The sequence below is a fragment of the Orycteropus afer genome, unplaced genomic scaffold (assembly GCF_000298275.1).
Source record: "Orycteropus afer afer isolate SDZICR_OR568_19922 unplaced genomic scaffold, OryAfe1.0 scaffold00020, whole genome shotgun sequence".
Lineage (NCBI taxonomy): Eukaryota > Metazoa > Chordata > Mammalia > Tubulidentata > Orycteropodidae > Orycteropus > Orycteropus afer.
This window is the reverse complement of record NW_006921607.1, coordinates 15817572-15834849: the sequence shown is the minus strand read 5'-3', so window position 1 is coordinate 15834849 and position 17278 is coordinate 15817572. Positions and strand designations below refer to the sequence as shown.

At 45.8% G+C, this 17278-nt stretch overlaps 1 protein-coding gene across 1 annotated transcript in view; it reads right to left on the bottom strand.

The window, feature by feature from the left end:
- Nucleotides 1–1009: 1009 nt before the first annotated feature.
- The window catches only part of ACTR5 (actin related protein 5), a 27337-nt gene continuing 11068 nt past the window's right edge, over nucleotides 1010–17278 (bottom strand). Inside the window, 6 exon segments of the mRNA XM_042783609.1 lie at nucleotides 1010–1267; nucleotides 4602–4734; nucleotides 6066–6205; nucleotides 6924–7040; nucleotides 15494–15676; nucleotides 16845–17167. Of these exon segments, the coding sequence (XP_042639543.1) occupies nucleotides 1010–1267; nucleotides 4602–4734; nucleotides 6066–6205; nucleotides 6924–7040; nucleotides 15494–15676; nucleotides 16845–17167 (1154 nt within the window).

Here is a 17278-nt window from a genome sequence, read left to right as displayed (position 1 = left end):
ATGAGGAACCAGGTTCTGTGGTGGCCCCATCAGAGGGGTGGGCTGGAGGTTCTATAGTATTTACATGTGTGGATTCTGTGGCATGAATTTAGCAACTGAGTGGCCTTCTGGATTCAGTTCTTGGGTGTGTTGGAGAGTTGAAAGTTTCAGCAAGCATTTTATAAAAGAGAGGGGTTATTGCCTATTTGAGATGAAGTTGTGGGGGTCCAGGGAATGTAAGGTTATGGCAAAACTGAAAAGACTGCAAAATTAACTTTTTTCTAGTCTCTTTCTTCAAAAAGGCCTAAAAAAATGAAGCAGCCAACAAACTCAAGGAGACAAAAATATTTGCAGGAAGGCCTCATACAGTAGAAAAGTTTCCAGTGAAAGTATGAGCTTAAGTTGGGCTGCTAGCCCCATTTCTGCCTGTTCAGACGTGGGCACCAAGCAGTCTCTAACGTCAGAGTGACTCTGCATAGGACGGTTACCCCTTGAAGACTTCTCTCTTTATTTGTAAGAAAAACAATGACAGGAGGGAACTATCTCCAGCTTGAGGTTCCATGGGTAATTGCTTTTATTATATAAACATTACCTTTTTATAAAAATGAAAGACCTCCCCCTGCTGGGCATTCACACAATTTCTGAACGTATTTAGGAGAATGAAATATTCACACCGACAAGACAAATCTTAACAAAAAAGGCTTCAAAATGTAGCACAAAATAAGCTGTGTGTCTCTGCCTTCTTGACTTTGTTTACTGCTGTAGGAAGCCACTGGAAAGCTGATGCCCCAGCTGAGACACCGTGAGGCCACCTGAAGTTTCTTCACTGCAGAGGTCCTTCAATGAACACAGTTCTAACGTTTAACTCCCAGTGGGCCTAAACTCTGTTCTCCCCAGGAGAAATCCATTTCACAGCCCACTGTTACCACCAGACTCTGGCTGCAGACAGCTAGCACAGTCACTGTTGTGCTACACTGGCCAGCATGGCCCAAGGACATCACGTGCAGGGCGGTCTCTCTGCAGGAGCCCTCTACACATGCTCGCCAGCACTGCTTCCGCCGGCCCCCGGGCCTTTGCCAGATGCCTGGGTGTCCGAGAACCGTGAAGCCTGCTTTGGCAGGCGGATGGGGACGTAGATGTTGGACGCACGGTGCTCCTTCAGATACTCCCCTCCCTTTTCTTCATACTCTTTCCTGGTGACCCAGACATCCTCGTTGTCTAGGTGGTCCAAAGCCCAGTCACGAGCACCATACCAGGCATCCAGCACGGGGTTAGAGGCAAGCTGAACCTGCAACATGAAGGGGACATTCACCAGAGGGCATCTCCCACCAGGGCTCCAGGCTCACGCTGTGTGTGTTCAGCAGGCCCAGCTACACCCCCTACGTCTTACCCCCAGATCTCTACACACAGGAGGGGCCCACTGAATTCCCAGGCAGTGCCGCACTGCTGCACCTCCAAGCAAAACAGAGCTGAAATGCCAGGCTCTCCAAGAGAGCACACAAGAACATGGAGCACGTCAGAAAAGGCCTCACAGAAAAAACAACTGTCAGTTACCGCAAGAACACAAGACCTGCCACCCTGGGTCAGACAGCTGCCCAGTCTCCTCTCCACACTGCTGCCAACCACAAGGCGTCAGGTGCACAGAGGGCGCAGAGGCCAGGAACAGGACGAGAAGGCAGAGGAAAGCAGAGGGTGGTGCAAGGCAGCTCTTGCCACGGTGGCATAAGAGCCTCAGAAGAGCCCCAGGCAGAGAGGACGCCCTGGAGGGTTCCTCACGATGCTGCCAAAGTTTACTTTCTGTTCCTTGTTGCCTGAGGGATGTTGGGGACTATCAGCTCTATACGCCTACCCATTGGGGGTAACCTTCTCTGTAGCTCAAACTGGGCTTCTTGGGTTTTGGGAGTCACCTGTCTCATTTCCCTCCTTCCTCTCAACACCCTTTCTCCTCCAGCCACAGCAGTTCCAGGTTGGAATCATGGCTTCAGAATGTCCCAAGGTAAAGGGCTGGTGACACAATGCGGAATTAGCATGTACAGATGGAGAAGAACGAAGGAGACGCAAGTACATGCTGGGCTCAGACTGCTGGGCGCCCACACAGGCAGGTGACTTCTGAACAGGGACTTGACTCAGCCTCTCTGGGAATCATTTCCCAGCAACAAAATGAGGAGACCAAAGCCCCCACAGCTCTGCCTCAGGAGGAATCAGTGCACATGAGCATAAAGAACTTGGTATACGGCCTGAGACAGGGTGAGTATTCAATAACGGTAATTACTATTACTACTAAAAAGTACAGTAAGATACACTTTAGCAATGGAACACTAAATAGCCATTTTAAAAAAGGATGCTGGAACTTGGACATTCCACCAAACAAAAAATACAAATGGCCAACAAGCACATGAAAAGATGCCCATGGTCATTAGCCACTGTTGTCATTATGTGCCATTGAGCTGATTCCAATTCACGGGAACCCTACAAGACAGAGGAAAGCTGCCCCATGGGGTTTCCTAGATTGTAATCTTTATGGGAGCTGACTGCCAGGTCTTTCTTCCTGCAGAATGGCCGGTATGTTCAAACCGCCAACCTTTCTGTTAGCTGCTGAGTGATCAACGATTGCATACCAGGGCTCTTCATTAGTCATTAAGGAGAAACGGATCAAAACCACAAAGCTATCCCCTATGTGAGGTTCTCCATCTTCTGAAGATGATACAGGACCTTAGATGGTTTGAGCAGTGGCTCAAACATACATACTATGTATGCATATTAATACATAATATGAATGTACATAATACATAATCTAAAATCAGAGTTGTTGTTGTTGTTGTTATGTGTCGTCGAGTCGGCCCCGACTCATAGCGACCCCTCCTTGGGTTTCCGAGGCAGTATCACTACGGAAGTAGGATTGCCCAACCTTCCTTCCGAGGAGTGGCTGGTGGGTTTGAACCGCCAGCTGTCTGGTTAGCAGGCAAGTGACTTAGCCACTATGCTACCAGAGCTCCTAAAATCAGAGTAGCAGGGATTAATTACGGCACGACACGCACTCACTGCATTACGAATCGGGACGGGAGTGGGACAGGTAGAAGGCGGAGTTAGGACTACGCCCTGTGAAACAGCGTAAGCTACCAGACTGAGCTGGCAGGCATGTTTCTATAGCTGAAACTTTCCCAATTCATGTGGGAAAGGCTTTAGGAACAAGAACTAGATCTCGAAAATCAGTTTTTCTCTTGATAGTTGTATCACAAGTCAGCCCTGCCAGCGTGCACTGTGCTTGTCCGACATAACTTCGCCCAGGCCTTGGTGCCGCTGCTCCCTCCTGTTCTCCTCGGCCCTGTCCACTGCCTCTTTCTCAGACTTCTTCACCGGCCTCTCCGTCCTCCAACTGCCTTTAAATGCCGGTGTTACTCAGGGCTCATTCTCTCACTTCACCCACGCTCCGACACAGTGCCTAATGGCACATTATGCCCAGGGATTCAGGTCTACCCGCTACCTTTCCCTCAGCTCTCATCAGCTGCCTGTGGCCACCCCTTCCCATGGGAGTCCCTCTGAAAATGGGAATCATCACCTTTCCCCTCAAGCCCGCTCTTCCTCCCCTATTCCTAGCCCAGTCAATGTTGTATTTGTCCAACTAGTTGTCCAACTTAGAACCTGTACGTTTAAGTCATATGTCCCACTTCTCTTCTGATTTCTGATCAATAACCAAGCCCTGACAATTTTACTTCCTTAATCTCTGTCATATCAAACCCCTCCTCTCTTCTCCCTCTAATACTGCCTTCACATATCCTGCATAGTGACCAAGTAAGTGACACCGGGCCAAAGGCTTAGAATGTAACAATTCACATGACACTCCTCGTCGAACCCAGGGAAGAAGCGGGAAGAGTGCTATTACACTGAGCGAACAGCAACTAATGTCACGAAACAGAATGTGTATAAACTGTTGACCAGAAAATCAGCTTGCTCCATAAGCTTTCACCCAATAAAAAAAAAAATTTTTAAAGACTCTCATCATTGTCCCTGTCCTACCAAGGTAGGTCTAGTAAGAAATATAAAAAGACAGGAATTGAACCCACACTTGTGGCTTCCAGTCAAACAAAAGACAAACATATGAGTTGAACACGTACCTGAGGTAGATACACTCCTTGGAGAGAACAATCATGGGAGAAAGAAGGGCTGTTTATGCACAGGGAGGCAGCTCAGGGGGCAGGGGTGCATGGAGGGATGGACACAGGGAAGAGGTAATTATTGGGAGGTAGTGGGAGGGGAGCTGCTGCATTGTGGTAAATTATAGTCAATGTCATGAGACAAAGTGTATGTGAACTGCTGTATGGAAAGTGAATTTGCTCTGTAAATTTTCACCCAAATCACAATAAAAAAAAAAAGAAAGAAAGAAAAGACAGGGAAGAAAGACGTATATAAAACATGATTCCAGCTCTGCTTTAAAAATTGAACATAGACTAAAGACCAGAGACAAAGTCATAAAAATGTTAACAGTGGGTGTCTCTGGATGACAAAACTGTACAGTAATTTTTTCATTTGCATTTTATTTTTATTTATACTTCTATCACTTTTATAATCAGAACACAAATAATGAAAGCTATTTTCAAAACAGCTACATGACTAATCGGTACCTGGAAAGAAGACTGGAAAGGCCTCATCTCCAACAGCTCCTTCTCGATCCTGGCTTTCATCCCGGGATACATCACGTTCCCGCCAGTGAGGAACACATTCTGAACCAGCATCTCCTGGACGTCCTTTGGATACCTGGAGGGAAATGTTTTCTCTGGTCTAGTCCTTCCAACTTGAGTATTACAGAAGGAATGTAGATGCAAAGGAGCTGTGGCTGTGGCGGTGTAGTGCCTAAGGCACTTGACCGCTAACTGGAAGGCTGGCGGTTCAAACCCACCAGCCACTTCCCAGAAGGAAGATAGGGCAATCTACTTCTGTAAAGATTGTTGTTGTTGTTGTTTGCCGTCGAGTTAGCCCGACTCATAGCGACCCCTCCTTAGGTTTCCGAGGCAGTATCACTACGGAAGTAGGATTGCCCAACCTTCCTTCCAAGGAGTGGCTGGTGGGTTTGAACCGCCAGCCTTCTGGTTAGCAGTCAAGTGCCTTATGCACTATGCTACCAGAGCCTCGGAAACCCAAGGAGGGGTTGTATCTACACAAAAGTTTTTAAAAAAATATTTCAGTTTTTCCTTTTTGTCTTTATAGAATGCTAACCAAGTGTTTCCCAGTACCTAGTCAAAAACCTAAATTTGAATGTTCAACTCATTTCTGTAATGTGATTAGAATTTTTGTACCTTTTTTTATACATTTTTTTAACCAATGTTATTGAGGATTCATTTACATAAAATTTGATGAAGTTTGAAAATTCTGTATCCCCAGTAACCACCACAATCACAACACAGAATATTGTTGCTACCCCAAAAAGTCCTGCTTCCCTTCTGTGGGCCCATCCCTGTGTGTTTTTTAAGCAGCTTTAACTTATCCATATTTGATCACTTTCCACCCACTGGAAAGTGGCTCAAAGCCCAGAGCCCCTCAGAAAAAATAGCTAAAATCGCTTTTCCTCCTTGCTAGGTGCTAGTGGTTGTAACGATCCAGCCAGCACACTATAAACCACGCTCCCTACTTGTCCGACGTGAATTTTCAACACTCCCTGTAGGAACATGCCTGTAAAAAGGAGAGGAGGGCAAGGAGCGCTGTTACAGACAAGCAAGGCCTTACACAGATAAAATGGTTCCAAAGAGGGAAAAAATTACAAATTCTGTGTATGTTTTGGGTGACTTAAAATTGCTAGTCTTGAACAATGTAAAATTTATTAACAGCCAATTCATGTGTATTATCGTCTATCTCAAATACACAAGAAATTTTGACAGTGCCTCAAATCAAATGGGTATTTGCACGTTCAGAAAAGAATGGCAGAGCCCCCACTACATGTCGGCTTCGAGTGGAGAGAAGAACACTACCTGAGCCCAGCGCGCCAAAGAGGAACGAGGGAACAGATCCGAATCGCCCAGCCACCAAATCTCCCATCAACGTGAAATCCAATCAGAGCGTCAGGGAGATCAGGAGAAGTCCCGCAGCCTCACCTGTCCAGAAGGTACTGAAGAGTCTCTGCTATCCCAGCCTGCTCTTCTCCTATGAGAGACGGCTGGAAGATGATTTCGGGAGCGCGAATTCTTTCTGTTCCAACAAACAGCTGATGATATGCTGCCAAGTTAAACACGGGCTTTAAAAACCCAAGGTTTAGAAGATATTTTTAGGCATAATGACAAACATACCAGTTGCCAGTTTCCTCAAACTGCATTCCTTATTCCAATACCACTCCTCTCCTTTGTTCATGTCAGAATAGCCTTCCCCAACTCTCCTGATTTGGTAATCCAATTCTCTGCCTTCTTTTAACCTCAGAATTATAAAGACCTGCAGATCTGCATCATGAAATGGCCCGAGTTGCAGGGAAAGATGCTCTGTGGAGAGCAGCAAGCACGAGGCCGAGCAGTGAACACCTAACTCCTCCACCCAGGGCTGCCTTTGTACCACTGGTCCCTCCCCGGCCCAGAGAACATTGACCCAAGTGGGTCTCAGACTCATATCCGTTTATCTGGCTTTATTATTAATGACAGAAATATAGACCCAACTGAGAATTAAGCACAATAACATTCACTTAAATTTAAATGCAACCACTAAAAGCCAGTCTTTGGGCCTAAAGTCCTTAATTAGTTGCCCAAATGTCTCTGCCAGGCAGATTGCTTCTTAAAGATTCAGATCTTGCAGCCAATCACTGGGGAAAAAACTTCCAACTTCAGATGTTTTTAAGTATTGGTTTTTCCCCTTTTCTAGAAAATACAACTCAGATTTTTTTTTTTTTTTTTTTTTAAATCTTCCTTAACTAGTCTGGTCATTTATGTTAACTGTTTCAACACAAAAGCTCAGACCAGGAGTCAAACCTGGATGGCGGCAACTGGCTTCTCCACTCCAGGAGTTTCCTCTGAAAACAAGGGCTCAAAATCATTTATGCTTTCCACATCTTCCAGGGACGGCTCCAGCTGCTCCAGGTCAGAGGTCTATGAAAAAACAAAACCAAACCGAACCAATAACCTCAGCGAGTCTTGGTTTTATAGCTCAAAGTCACGAAAAAGAATTGGGATCTTGTCCAATGTCCTAAAATTCACATGAAAACCAAGAAACATTTTCTAAGCTATTAAAAAAGAAAACATTTGAACATAAAGATTAAGACTAATTTTAGCCAGGGATGGGCTTTGCTTTTAATCCCTTGCCATTTTCTACTTCTATAGGCCTAACCAACTCCCTCCTTCTCTCTCTAATGCCTTCTGAAAGTGCCAGTTTCAGGGCCCGGTGATAGACTTGCTGCCTGTGTTAGCACCCCACCCCTCTCAGAACTCAAGGGGAGAAGGGTTTGATAGCTGGTGTCTTATCAAACAGCTTAGAGTAACAGCAAAATCAAAGAAACCCCTTTGTAATTAATAAACATGTGCCAACACTGATGGGCTCCATAATTAGATCCCTTAAGCAACAGGTCCCACAGGGCTGGGGATGTGAGGGCTCTAAGGCTGAATGCTTCTTGTCTGTGGCATCCCACCTACCTAATAAACTCTAAGGCTCTCTTCATCGATGGTAATGAGGAATCCGTGAGGGGCCATGACATGCTGGCATCATTCCTAATGGAGGGCTAAAGGCATTATTTTCATTTTAATCTGCACGAAAGAAGTTGTGCAGGGGAGGAGGGTTCTGGATGACATCTTTAGCCATCTGTCATTCTGTCATAGATGGGCAGATAAGTCTTACCTTTCTGGACTCAAAAGGGAGAAGTCACAGGGAGCAATATTCTGATATATCTTAAGGAAGAAATGTTCTAACAATGACAACTGCTGCAGAACAGACGGTCTCACAAAGTGGTGCCTTAGGAGGACTCAAGCAGACTAAGTAACCAAGAGGCAAGCCAGCTGGAGGAGATGCCTACACCGAGTACACGTTCTCAGAGTCCCTCCTTACTCCAGGAATCTAGGAAGTACGTAGATTACCAATGTAATTCAGAGCATTTAAATACACTTCTCTAGAACCTGTTAGGAGCTCTGGTGGCATAGTGCCTAAGACATCTGACTGCTAACCAAAAGGCTGGAGGTTCAAACCCACCAGCCACTCCTTGGAAGGAAGACTGGGCAATCTACTTCTGTAGTGATAACACCTCAGAAATCCAAGGAGGGGTCACTAGGAGTTGGGTCCAACTTGATGGCAATGAGTTTATTTGTTTGTTTTTTAAGAACTTGTTTATACACTGCAGATGTAAACAAGCATTCAAATTCACTTTTTTTCAAACTCATCTTTAAACGAGGCAATGACCCTCAATGCCCATCTTTGACCCTACAAAAGTCATGTGGCATGTATCATTCTAATTTCTGTCCAATATAGATAAATTCTACCATATCTACGGGGAATTGTCCAGGCTTGAGTTAATCCCTGGAAAGAAAGGGGACTGTTTCTTCATCTGAGACTAGAGTACAAGGTGAGAGGGACCAGTGTAAAAGAAGGTAATTTGAGGAGGAAAGAAGGGTAAATCAGTGGATAAGAGTCAAAAAGATTTCATTCCAAGTCAAGGAGGTGAAAGTCATCTTGGCCGATACTGAATGAGATTCAGAAGCAGGGATGACTGCTATTGGCAACGCCCTCCCTAACTCCCTGGTCCTCACTGCAGATATTATCCCACATTTTACGGCTCAGGAGGCTGTGGCTCAGGGAGGGCAGCGCAATGTATCACATTTACATGGCCTGTCTCGCCATGGTCTTGTAACTCCCACCAAATGACTGCGTGCAACTATGCAAATAAGGTGCTTGTGGCCCACCAAGGGGATTAGACAGCTTGTTAATAATGCAAATATGGTGCATGACACCTTTGTGGAGGTGGCACCATGCAAATAAGGTGTATGAAACCCTAAAGGGGGGATGGTCAAGTTAGGCTTAAAATGAACCATCTCAGAGGCAAAAAGGAGGACCACACTAACAACAAGCAGAGAAGCCAGGAGTGGAGCATGTCCTTTGGATCCAGGGTCCTTATGCTGAGAACCTCCTAGACCCAGGAGACAGAAAGAGCACTGTAACACCAGAGACAGTGAAAGATGCTGAGAAGCAATGGCAGCAGAACAAGGAGACCAGAAGGAGATGGAGCAGTGGGCTTCTCGGCCCACAGAGTGAGAAAGCTGAGTGCCTTCAAGGAGGAGGCTTAGTGGCAGAGTGGGGTGCCTTTGGGCACTTGGAGGAGTGAGGTTCACCGACTATAGACCACGAGAGTTGAGCACCTTTGGATAGGAGGCTTACTGGCAGAATACAGTGCCTCTGGGCACTTATCAGTGGAGCTAAAGAGCTTTGTAACATCTGCCCAAGCAGGGCAGAGGCCAGGCTGGGCCAGCCCAAGAGGCCCAAGGAGCTGAGAGGTCCAGGGCCAGGGAGAGGCCTACCTGTGAGCATGGCTAAGAAGCTGTCCTATCCAAGAGCTCTATCCTGAGTTATTCCTGATCCAGAATTGTAACGGGCTACCTCCCTAATAAATCCCGTAATTGTTAGTATGGTCTGTGCATTCTGGTGGCCACTGCAATGAAACCCATTAGAAAAATATAGAGTGTCATGGGAGGGACAGCTGGTGTGAGAACTGGTAAAATAAAGGTTAGAGAGTGGTGGTATGTATGACCTTTGCCTCATGGGACCCAGCCTTGGGCTGTTGATACTGATAATGATTTTCCACCCCCCTTGGGAAGTGAGACAAGAAGGTCAGATGACATCACCATTGCACCATTCACAGGAAGGTCAAGTGTCTTGCCCAAGGTTACATCACACTACTAAGTGGGGAGAACTTGCCTAAGACAAAACTGCTTAGCTACAAAGTCTCTGCTCTGTTTTACCTCCATTTCTATAAACTGTGAGTCTGAAAGCATAGGCAGTGGGAGCTTGAGGAGTATCTGAAAAGATCTAGTCCAAGTTCAGGGCAGGCAATGCAGGGGACAGAGGAAAGACCTACACGTGGCAGCAAGATCAGCTCCAGTGAACAAGCCCCTCTGCCTCGGCAGGGGCAGTGGAGAGCATGTTAAGGAGCATTCCCCTGCCGTCTGCAGCTGGTGATGTATAAGACTCCCAGCTTGTGACTCCCCAAATAGTAACAGCTGAAGGCAAGGCTCAGACTCCACTGAGGTTCCTCCTATCTGCCCCTCCACTCCCCACCTGTCTCATCTTCACCCCAACCCTCCACTCCTCTAACCTCCCTCCCCTCCAACTGAGGACGTTCTTTGTGGATTCACACCTTTCTCTACCCAGCCTGGAGTCCAATCACAACTACAACCGTCCCTCCACCTTAGTGATCTATTTCCAAAAGGTCATAGCCATTGAAAACTCTATGGGGCATAGTTCTACTGTGACACACGTGAGGTCACTATGAGTTATAGTCTACTTGATGGCTTAGTTACAGGGTAGGAGAAGTAGACTATGCTTCCAGTGGGGAAGAGGACAGGAAGCCCTGGGGTGCTACTAGATAATCCTGTTGTGACCCTTCCACTTGCTTTTTGCATTCCCTACTGCAGTTGCCTGAAACCTCTTCCAACACTCTTCTCCTCAGCTCCATTCCTGAGTCCTGTGGCTCTCAGATCACTCTCATTGCTTCAAAGAACAAACTCTTCTATTTATTCTCCATTCCATTTCATCTTTTTTTATTGTTCTTTTATCCTTCCTTGTCTCAAAGGGCAAAGCATACCATCTTCTATGCTAGGTTAAGCTCACCTCTCACTCTCTTAAAACTCTCCCATCAACCCTTTCTGGTTTCTCTCTCCTCTATTTTTTTCTCGGTCTCCTGTGTTGCTTTTCTTCTTCCTTCACCAACTAACTGGTGGTATTCTCCAGGCATTCTGTTTTCTCACTCCTCATGTGATTCTAAGTCCTCCAATAGCTGGGGCCTAGAGAGCTCCACCTGATGTCCCAGAGACTTTAAAGATAACGTGCTCAAAACTGATCCCTGGTCAAAGGCACCACCATCCGCCCACTGTCTTTAATGACAGCTTAAATGTTCAAAGAGTGGAATGTGCAATTGGATTGCCTGTGTCTGATTCTCAGCTGTGCTACTTGTAGCTGTGGGACTTTGCCCAACTTTCTTCACTCCCATTTCCTTATTTGTAACATGAGAATGACAGCACCTGGTCACAAAGCTGTGAGAATGAATCAGGACAATGCTGGCAGAAGTGTTCAGCACAGGGTTTGGGCTCTACTGTCACTAGCCACTGCCACTGGTGCTACCTCTCCTTCTGAACGGCACCCAGATCTTTAGATCCTACCTCGTGAGTGCCTAACCTCCACCCCCATGACTACTAACAAATTTCAGTTCTCTTCTGAATGACCACGTTTCTATCCCGTCTTCTCACCTCAAGCCTCATCTCTCCCTACAGCCCATCCTCCTAACTGCCAGTGGTTATTTTCTGAAAATAAAATCTTACCCTATGATTTCCTTGCTTGATATACTTTGAAGGCTCTGTTTGTCTGCAGGTTGATATTCAGGCTCCTTAGTCTGACTGATAAAGACCTCTGGAGCCTGGTCTCTGCCTCCCTTCCCCACTTCATCTCCCACCATGGCCTCTGTTGCCCACACTCTGTATACCAAACATGCCATGCTCCCTGTACATGTGGCTCCTACCAACAAAAATATTCTTCTTTCTTGCTTGCCACCTGTTGAAATCCAAATAATCTTTTAGGGCCAGTTCAAATGTCCCAATCCTTTTCAAAATCTACCTATGTGCCACTCACAGAGACCACTATGCCTGATGTACTTTTTACAGTCAGCTGAGTATGGAACTAGCACTCAGGAGGACGGGCACTGTGTCTTAATTACTCCTGCATCCTGTCTCTGGCAAACCATGCCTGGCACTGAGTGGTGGGCCTCTGGGATATACGCTCAAATCTCTATGGGGTTTCAAAAAGCTTCTTCAGCTGCAACAAAATACCACCTACCTTCATCAAGTTATGGTCACAAGCACATCACTGAGCCCTGGCGGGCAATCATTAAGTGCTCAGTTACTAACAGAAAGGTTAGAGGTTTGAACCCATCCAGTGGCTCCTCTGGTGGCCTGAAATCGACTCAATAGCTCCTAACAACTTAGCTCCACTAAAAATGATGAAAACAATTTTTATGTATCCCAATTCATATGATTCGCAGAGGAGAACAAAGCTAATAATTTAGAATTGCCATCCGACAAGGAACAGATTTCTCGTACCGAGCTGGCTTCTCTCCCTCTAAGGTTTGCCAAAGTATCTACGTATATTGTGTGGCATTCAGAAACACAAATACGACTGTTCTTTTGGGACAATCGCTTGTCAAAGCACATCAGAGAAGATGCAGTGGAGATCCCTAGAACAGACACTGTTGTTGTTGTTGTTGTTGTTGTTGTTGTTTGCCGTCGAGTCGGCCCACAAGCAAAACCAACTCTGGGCTTGGTTACTCAAGTAAAGAAACATTCTATATTTGGCCCATGTGTTTTCCAACAAATGATACTTAGCTCTGAAACTGTGACCCTCCCCAATTCCAATGCACACTTCTCCCATGTTCATAGTTATGGGAAGCAAGCATCTTCCAGTTTTAAATATTTAAATATTTCACTAGGAATGGTAACAAAGGCTACTCCTTTACAACATCTTAGTAGAAATATCTGCAGAATAGCAAGGGCTGGAAGAGATTTAACTATAGGAAAAAATGGATTTTACAAAACCAAACTCAATACCATCAAGTCAATTCTGACTCACAACGACCCCCACTGGGTTTCTGAGGTAGTAAATCTTTATGGAAGCAGATTGCCCAGTCTTTGTTCTGTAGAGTAGCTGGTGGATTTGAACTGCCAACTTTCTAGTTAGCAGTCAAATGCCTTAGGTACTGTGCCACAAGAGGTCCTTTGGATTTATAAATAAGTTTAAAAATTTAGCTATATTAATCCAACTCAGCAATTACTGTTTAAATGACATTTTTAATGAATTCTAGTCTATATAAATTGAATCTCTCTGTTCCAGTGAATTCTAGTTTTAGAAAACACTGTACTTTTTGAAAGGTAGATGTGGCTGGCCAGTGTTATGGTCACATTTCCACGAATGTTACTGGAACTGACTTTAATCACTAAAAATCATTCTCAATAAATGTTGACAGACTATTAGAGCTTTGGTGACAGATCAATTCATGAGACTTTTATTTTACATAGAGAAGCCATTCGCAGTCCAACATTTCCAAAGCCTTTGAATATTCCCCAGAGCTTAGAACAAAGCAGACAGTTAAGTATCTGCTCAGTGAATGAATGAATAGTTGAATCAGAGTGTGTAACAAATGCAGAAAACATGAAATAGGAAAACAAATTTTCCAATGGCTCCCTAATCACAACCACACAGCTATTTGTTCAAATCTGAAATCTCTCTCCAGCGTGTGGCTCATCAACATCTCTAGTACAAAGGAAAGGAACAGAAATGCGGAAGAATCAGAGTTGTGCCTTCTGCTGCTAGGTGTTGTGGAACTTCTGAGTGATTTCCGAGCTATCTTTGGCTCAGCATGAAGCTCCCATTTGCAGTGACTTTATCACAACTGCAGGCTCGCTCTTGTAGCTTCTGTGCAGTCTCAGTCTTCCATCCTCTACATCTGCCGGGCTGCAGGTGATGTGCAGACAGTGACTGGCCGTGAGCATGGGACAACTCTAGTATAAAGATGCTGATCTCCTATTGGCACTAACACGTTAAACGTGATAAAAGTGAAACGTGGATGAATGAACAACAAAGGCAACACTGTTCTGCAAACAGCAGTTCACATCTGAAATACAGACATGAACGTGGAGAGCAGCAGACTAGAAAAGAGGCACCAGTTAACCAGAGCTGATCTGAGATGCTGTGGGGGAGAAAGGAAGTAGCAAAGGTGCCTCCCGCACCAGACAGGAGGGGTCCAGGAAGCTGGACCTGGTGAGCCTGACTCGGGATCTGCTCTATAAAATATGCATGCTCATGGCCAGTCACTGTCCACACATCACCTACAGCCCAGCAGAGGTAGAGGATGGAAGACTGAGACTGTGCAGAAGCTACAAGGGTGAGCTGCAACTGTGATAAAGTCACTGCAAAAGGGAGCCGCATGCTGAGCCAAAGACAGCTTGGAAATCACTGAGAAGTTCCACAACGCACCCAGCAGCAGAAGGGACTGACCCAGCCTCTTCTGCATTTTTGTTCCTCCAAAAGCACAGATGATCGCCAAGGTAACCAGAACACCAACAAACTAGACTGGTTAACCCTGACCCAAAAGTGACACAAGGCAATGAACAAGACCCTTTGGTTTAGGTCTATGGATGACAAAATTCAGGAACTATGTGTATCATAACTAAGGCTTCTGCCCAGTTCTAGAAACAGAAGAGCCAACCAGTGACATCTGGGGCTGAGATGTGACCTGCAGCCAGCCCCTTCATCATGCAGGGGCCAGAGCTTAGATTACCCAGGGCCCAAGTTCAGTCCTACTGCCTGACCTTAACAGTCTATTGGCAAGGAACCAAAAAGGAAGAAGAAAGAGAAAATCAAAGAGCTTATCAAAAAAATTTGTCTTTTGTAACTAATAAAGGCTGATCCGAGATCAATTTATATTTTATCAAGCTTATCTACTAAGTGTTGTCCAACACTCATCTGTCAGTTTGTTGCACTGTGGTGGCTTGTGTGTTGCTATGAGGCTGGAAACTATGCCATTGGTATTTCAGATACCAGTCGGGTTACCCACAGTGGACCGGTTTCAGTGGAGCTTTCAGACTGAGACTGTGAAGAAAGGCCTGGTGATCTACTATTGAAAAATAGCCAATGAAAACCTTATAGATCACAACAGAATACTGTCTGATATGACACAGTGCTGGGAGAGGAATCCCCTAGCCAGAAGGTATTCAAAATGCACAGTGACCTCAACAAGGACTCGAGCATACTAATGACCATGAAGCTGGCACAGGATCAGGCAATGTTTCATTCCCCCAGCAGCTAACAGCAAGCTGTAAACTTTTAACTATGTACGAAGCATGTTCCCTACCACTAGGGAACTCCAGATGGAAAGGAAGTATGTAAAAGATCAACCACGACAAACTTAGTAAAACATCAGAAGAGAGCGAATGGGATACGCACGCAACAGCCAAAGAGCCTTCAGAGGAGCAGGTTCAGGTTCAGGGTCAAGACAGGACCACCTGACCAGTGAGTAACTGCTCCTCCTACTCCACACGCACACACCCCCTCCCAAATGTTGGGCCAGAAGATCAGAGGGTGACTTCCCTCCTGTCAGAGTATCAACTGGTACAAGGTCAGTGTCACTGCTGTCCCCGCCTATGTCCCTGCAATATCACTTACCACACTGCTCTCTTTCCCCCCCGAGTCTGCTCACAACCCTGTGATGTCAGCCTTTTCAAGATCCTTCTCCAATCGCTCAGGAAAAGCTGTTCTCTCTACATGACCCTGTGGGATCCAAGGAAGGGCCCTCTCTTACCTCTGGCTTGCTGTCCACCACATCCACCACAAGGCTGACTTCTGCTTGCAGGATTTTCTGCTTCGCTTGCTCCACTGCTGAACTGAGCTTTTGTATGTAGGACTGCAGCTCCTCTGGGGAGTCCATGTTCAGCTCTATCAGGGCTTTATGAAACTGATCCATCTGGCCATCCTCTAGAAGCTCCTGAAACCAGAGCAGTCACAAGTCACCCTCGAAGACAAACAGTGCAGTCACATACAGGAGGGAAAGAGAAATGGCTTAAAAGGCAAAGAGATGAACCGCAGCAGGAGAGGCCTCCCAGAGCTCACCTACTGCCCCTCCACGAAAGCACACCTCTATCTCCCCCACAGCCGCATGCTGCCCTCTCCAGCCCACTCTAGGCTAGCATTACATCACGGTTACAATACCACCTGAATAGGCAAAACTAATCTATGGTCAGAAACGTTACCTTCCAGGTGAGGGTTACTCACTGAGAGGAGACATGAGGGAGACTTCTGGGCTACTGGCAACACTGTTTCTTGCTCTGGATGGCAGATACATGGCTGCATCCACTTTGTGAAAATTCATGGACTTGAACACTAAAGATTCGTGCCATTTGCATCATGTGTGCCATAATTACATATATTAAAAAGTTAAGAAAATAAAATAAAGGAGATTATGGGGCAAAAATAAACATATCAATAAAGCCAGAGTCCAGAGCTCTTTCAAAAACACCTGCCAGGATCCTGGATAGAGTGGAAGAACAATGCGGAACAAAACTCAAAATCATTAAAAGAAAAAAAAAAACAGGTTTGCTAGTTTGATAGAGCCTGGTGAGACTATGGCCCCTCGTTACCCTTCAGGCCTGGAACTGAACTCACTCCTATGGCTTCCAGCCAAATAGACAGGCATATAGGGTAAACATTTACATCAGGCAGACTCATTGTAGCAATTGTGGGAGAACAGAAGGGCAGTGTTTGCACAGGGAGATAGTCTGGAGGGCAGGAGTGCATGGGAGAGAAGGATACAGGGAAGAGGTAACTGTGGAGAGGAAGTGGAAAGAGAGCTGTTACACTGTGGCAAATTGCAGTCAATGTCATGAAATAAAATGTGTATGAAGTGCTGTATGGAAAATGAATTTGCTCTGTAAACATTCACCTAAATTCAATAAAAATTAAAATAAAACAAAACAAACACCTGTCACTACATTGTACTTTAAAAATCTCTCTACTGCCAATCCCCCACAGACTGCTTCCTGGCCCCAAGGATGACTGAGGTGGTCAATCTTAAGGCTGCAGGAGAAAACACAGGAAGAAAGTGTTCTGGGACCACTGTGTGGAGCAGGTGAGGGCCCACCGGCACCTGTTCTTACCTGCACATAGAGCAGTCTATCCAGGCGCTCCTGATCCAGCTGCAGCTTCTCCTCCCGCCGGCGGGCGTTGAGCTCCTGCAGTCGCCGCAGCTGTTGCTGCCGCCTTTCCTGTTTCTCCTCAGAGGTCAGAGTGCTGCCAAGGAGCTTGCTGGAAAACGGGAGCTGCATCTTGTGGACGTTGTTCTCGTAATAGTCAGGGCACCGCCATTTCTGCAATTCTTCAAGGAAATCATTTTGGAAGTTACGAAATGGAAAGATTATTAATGCAGAAATTTAAAAACCAAGACCAGGGCTCCGATGCCAAGTAAGACGGGGAAAGCACACTCCACCTTCTCTCCTTAACTGAATGCAGTCACCAAACCTGGACATACTGGAAACAGAGCCAGTGCCACTCTGACAGAACTGCCTGTGAAGTTCCTCAGACAGATGAAAAA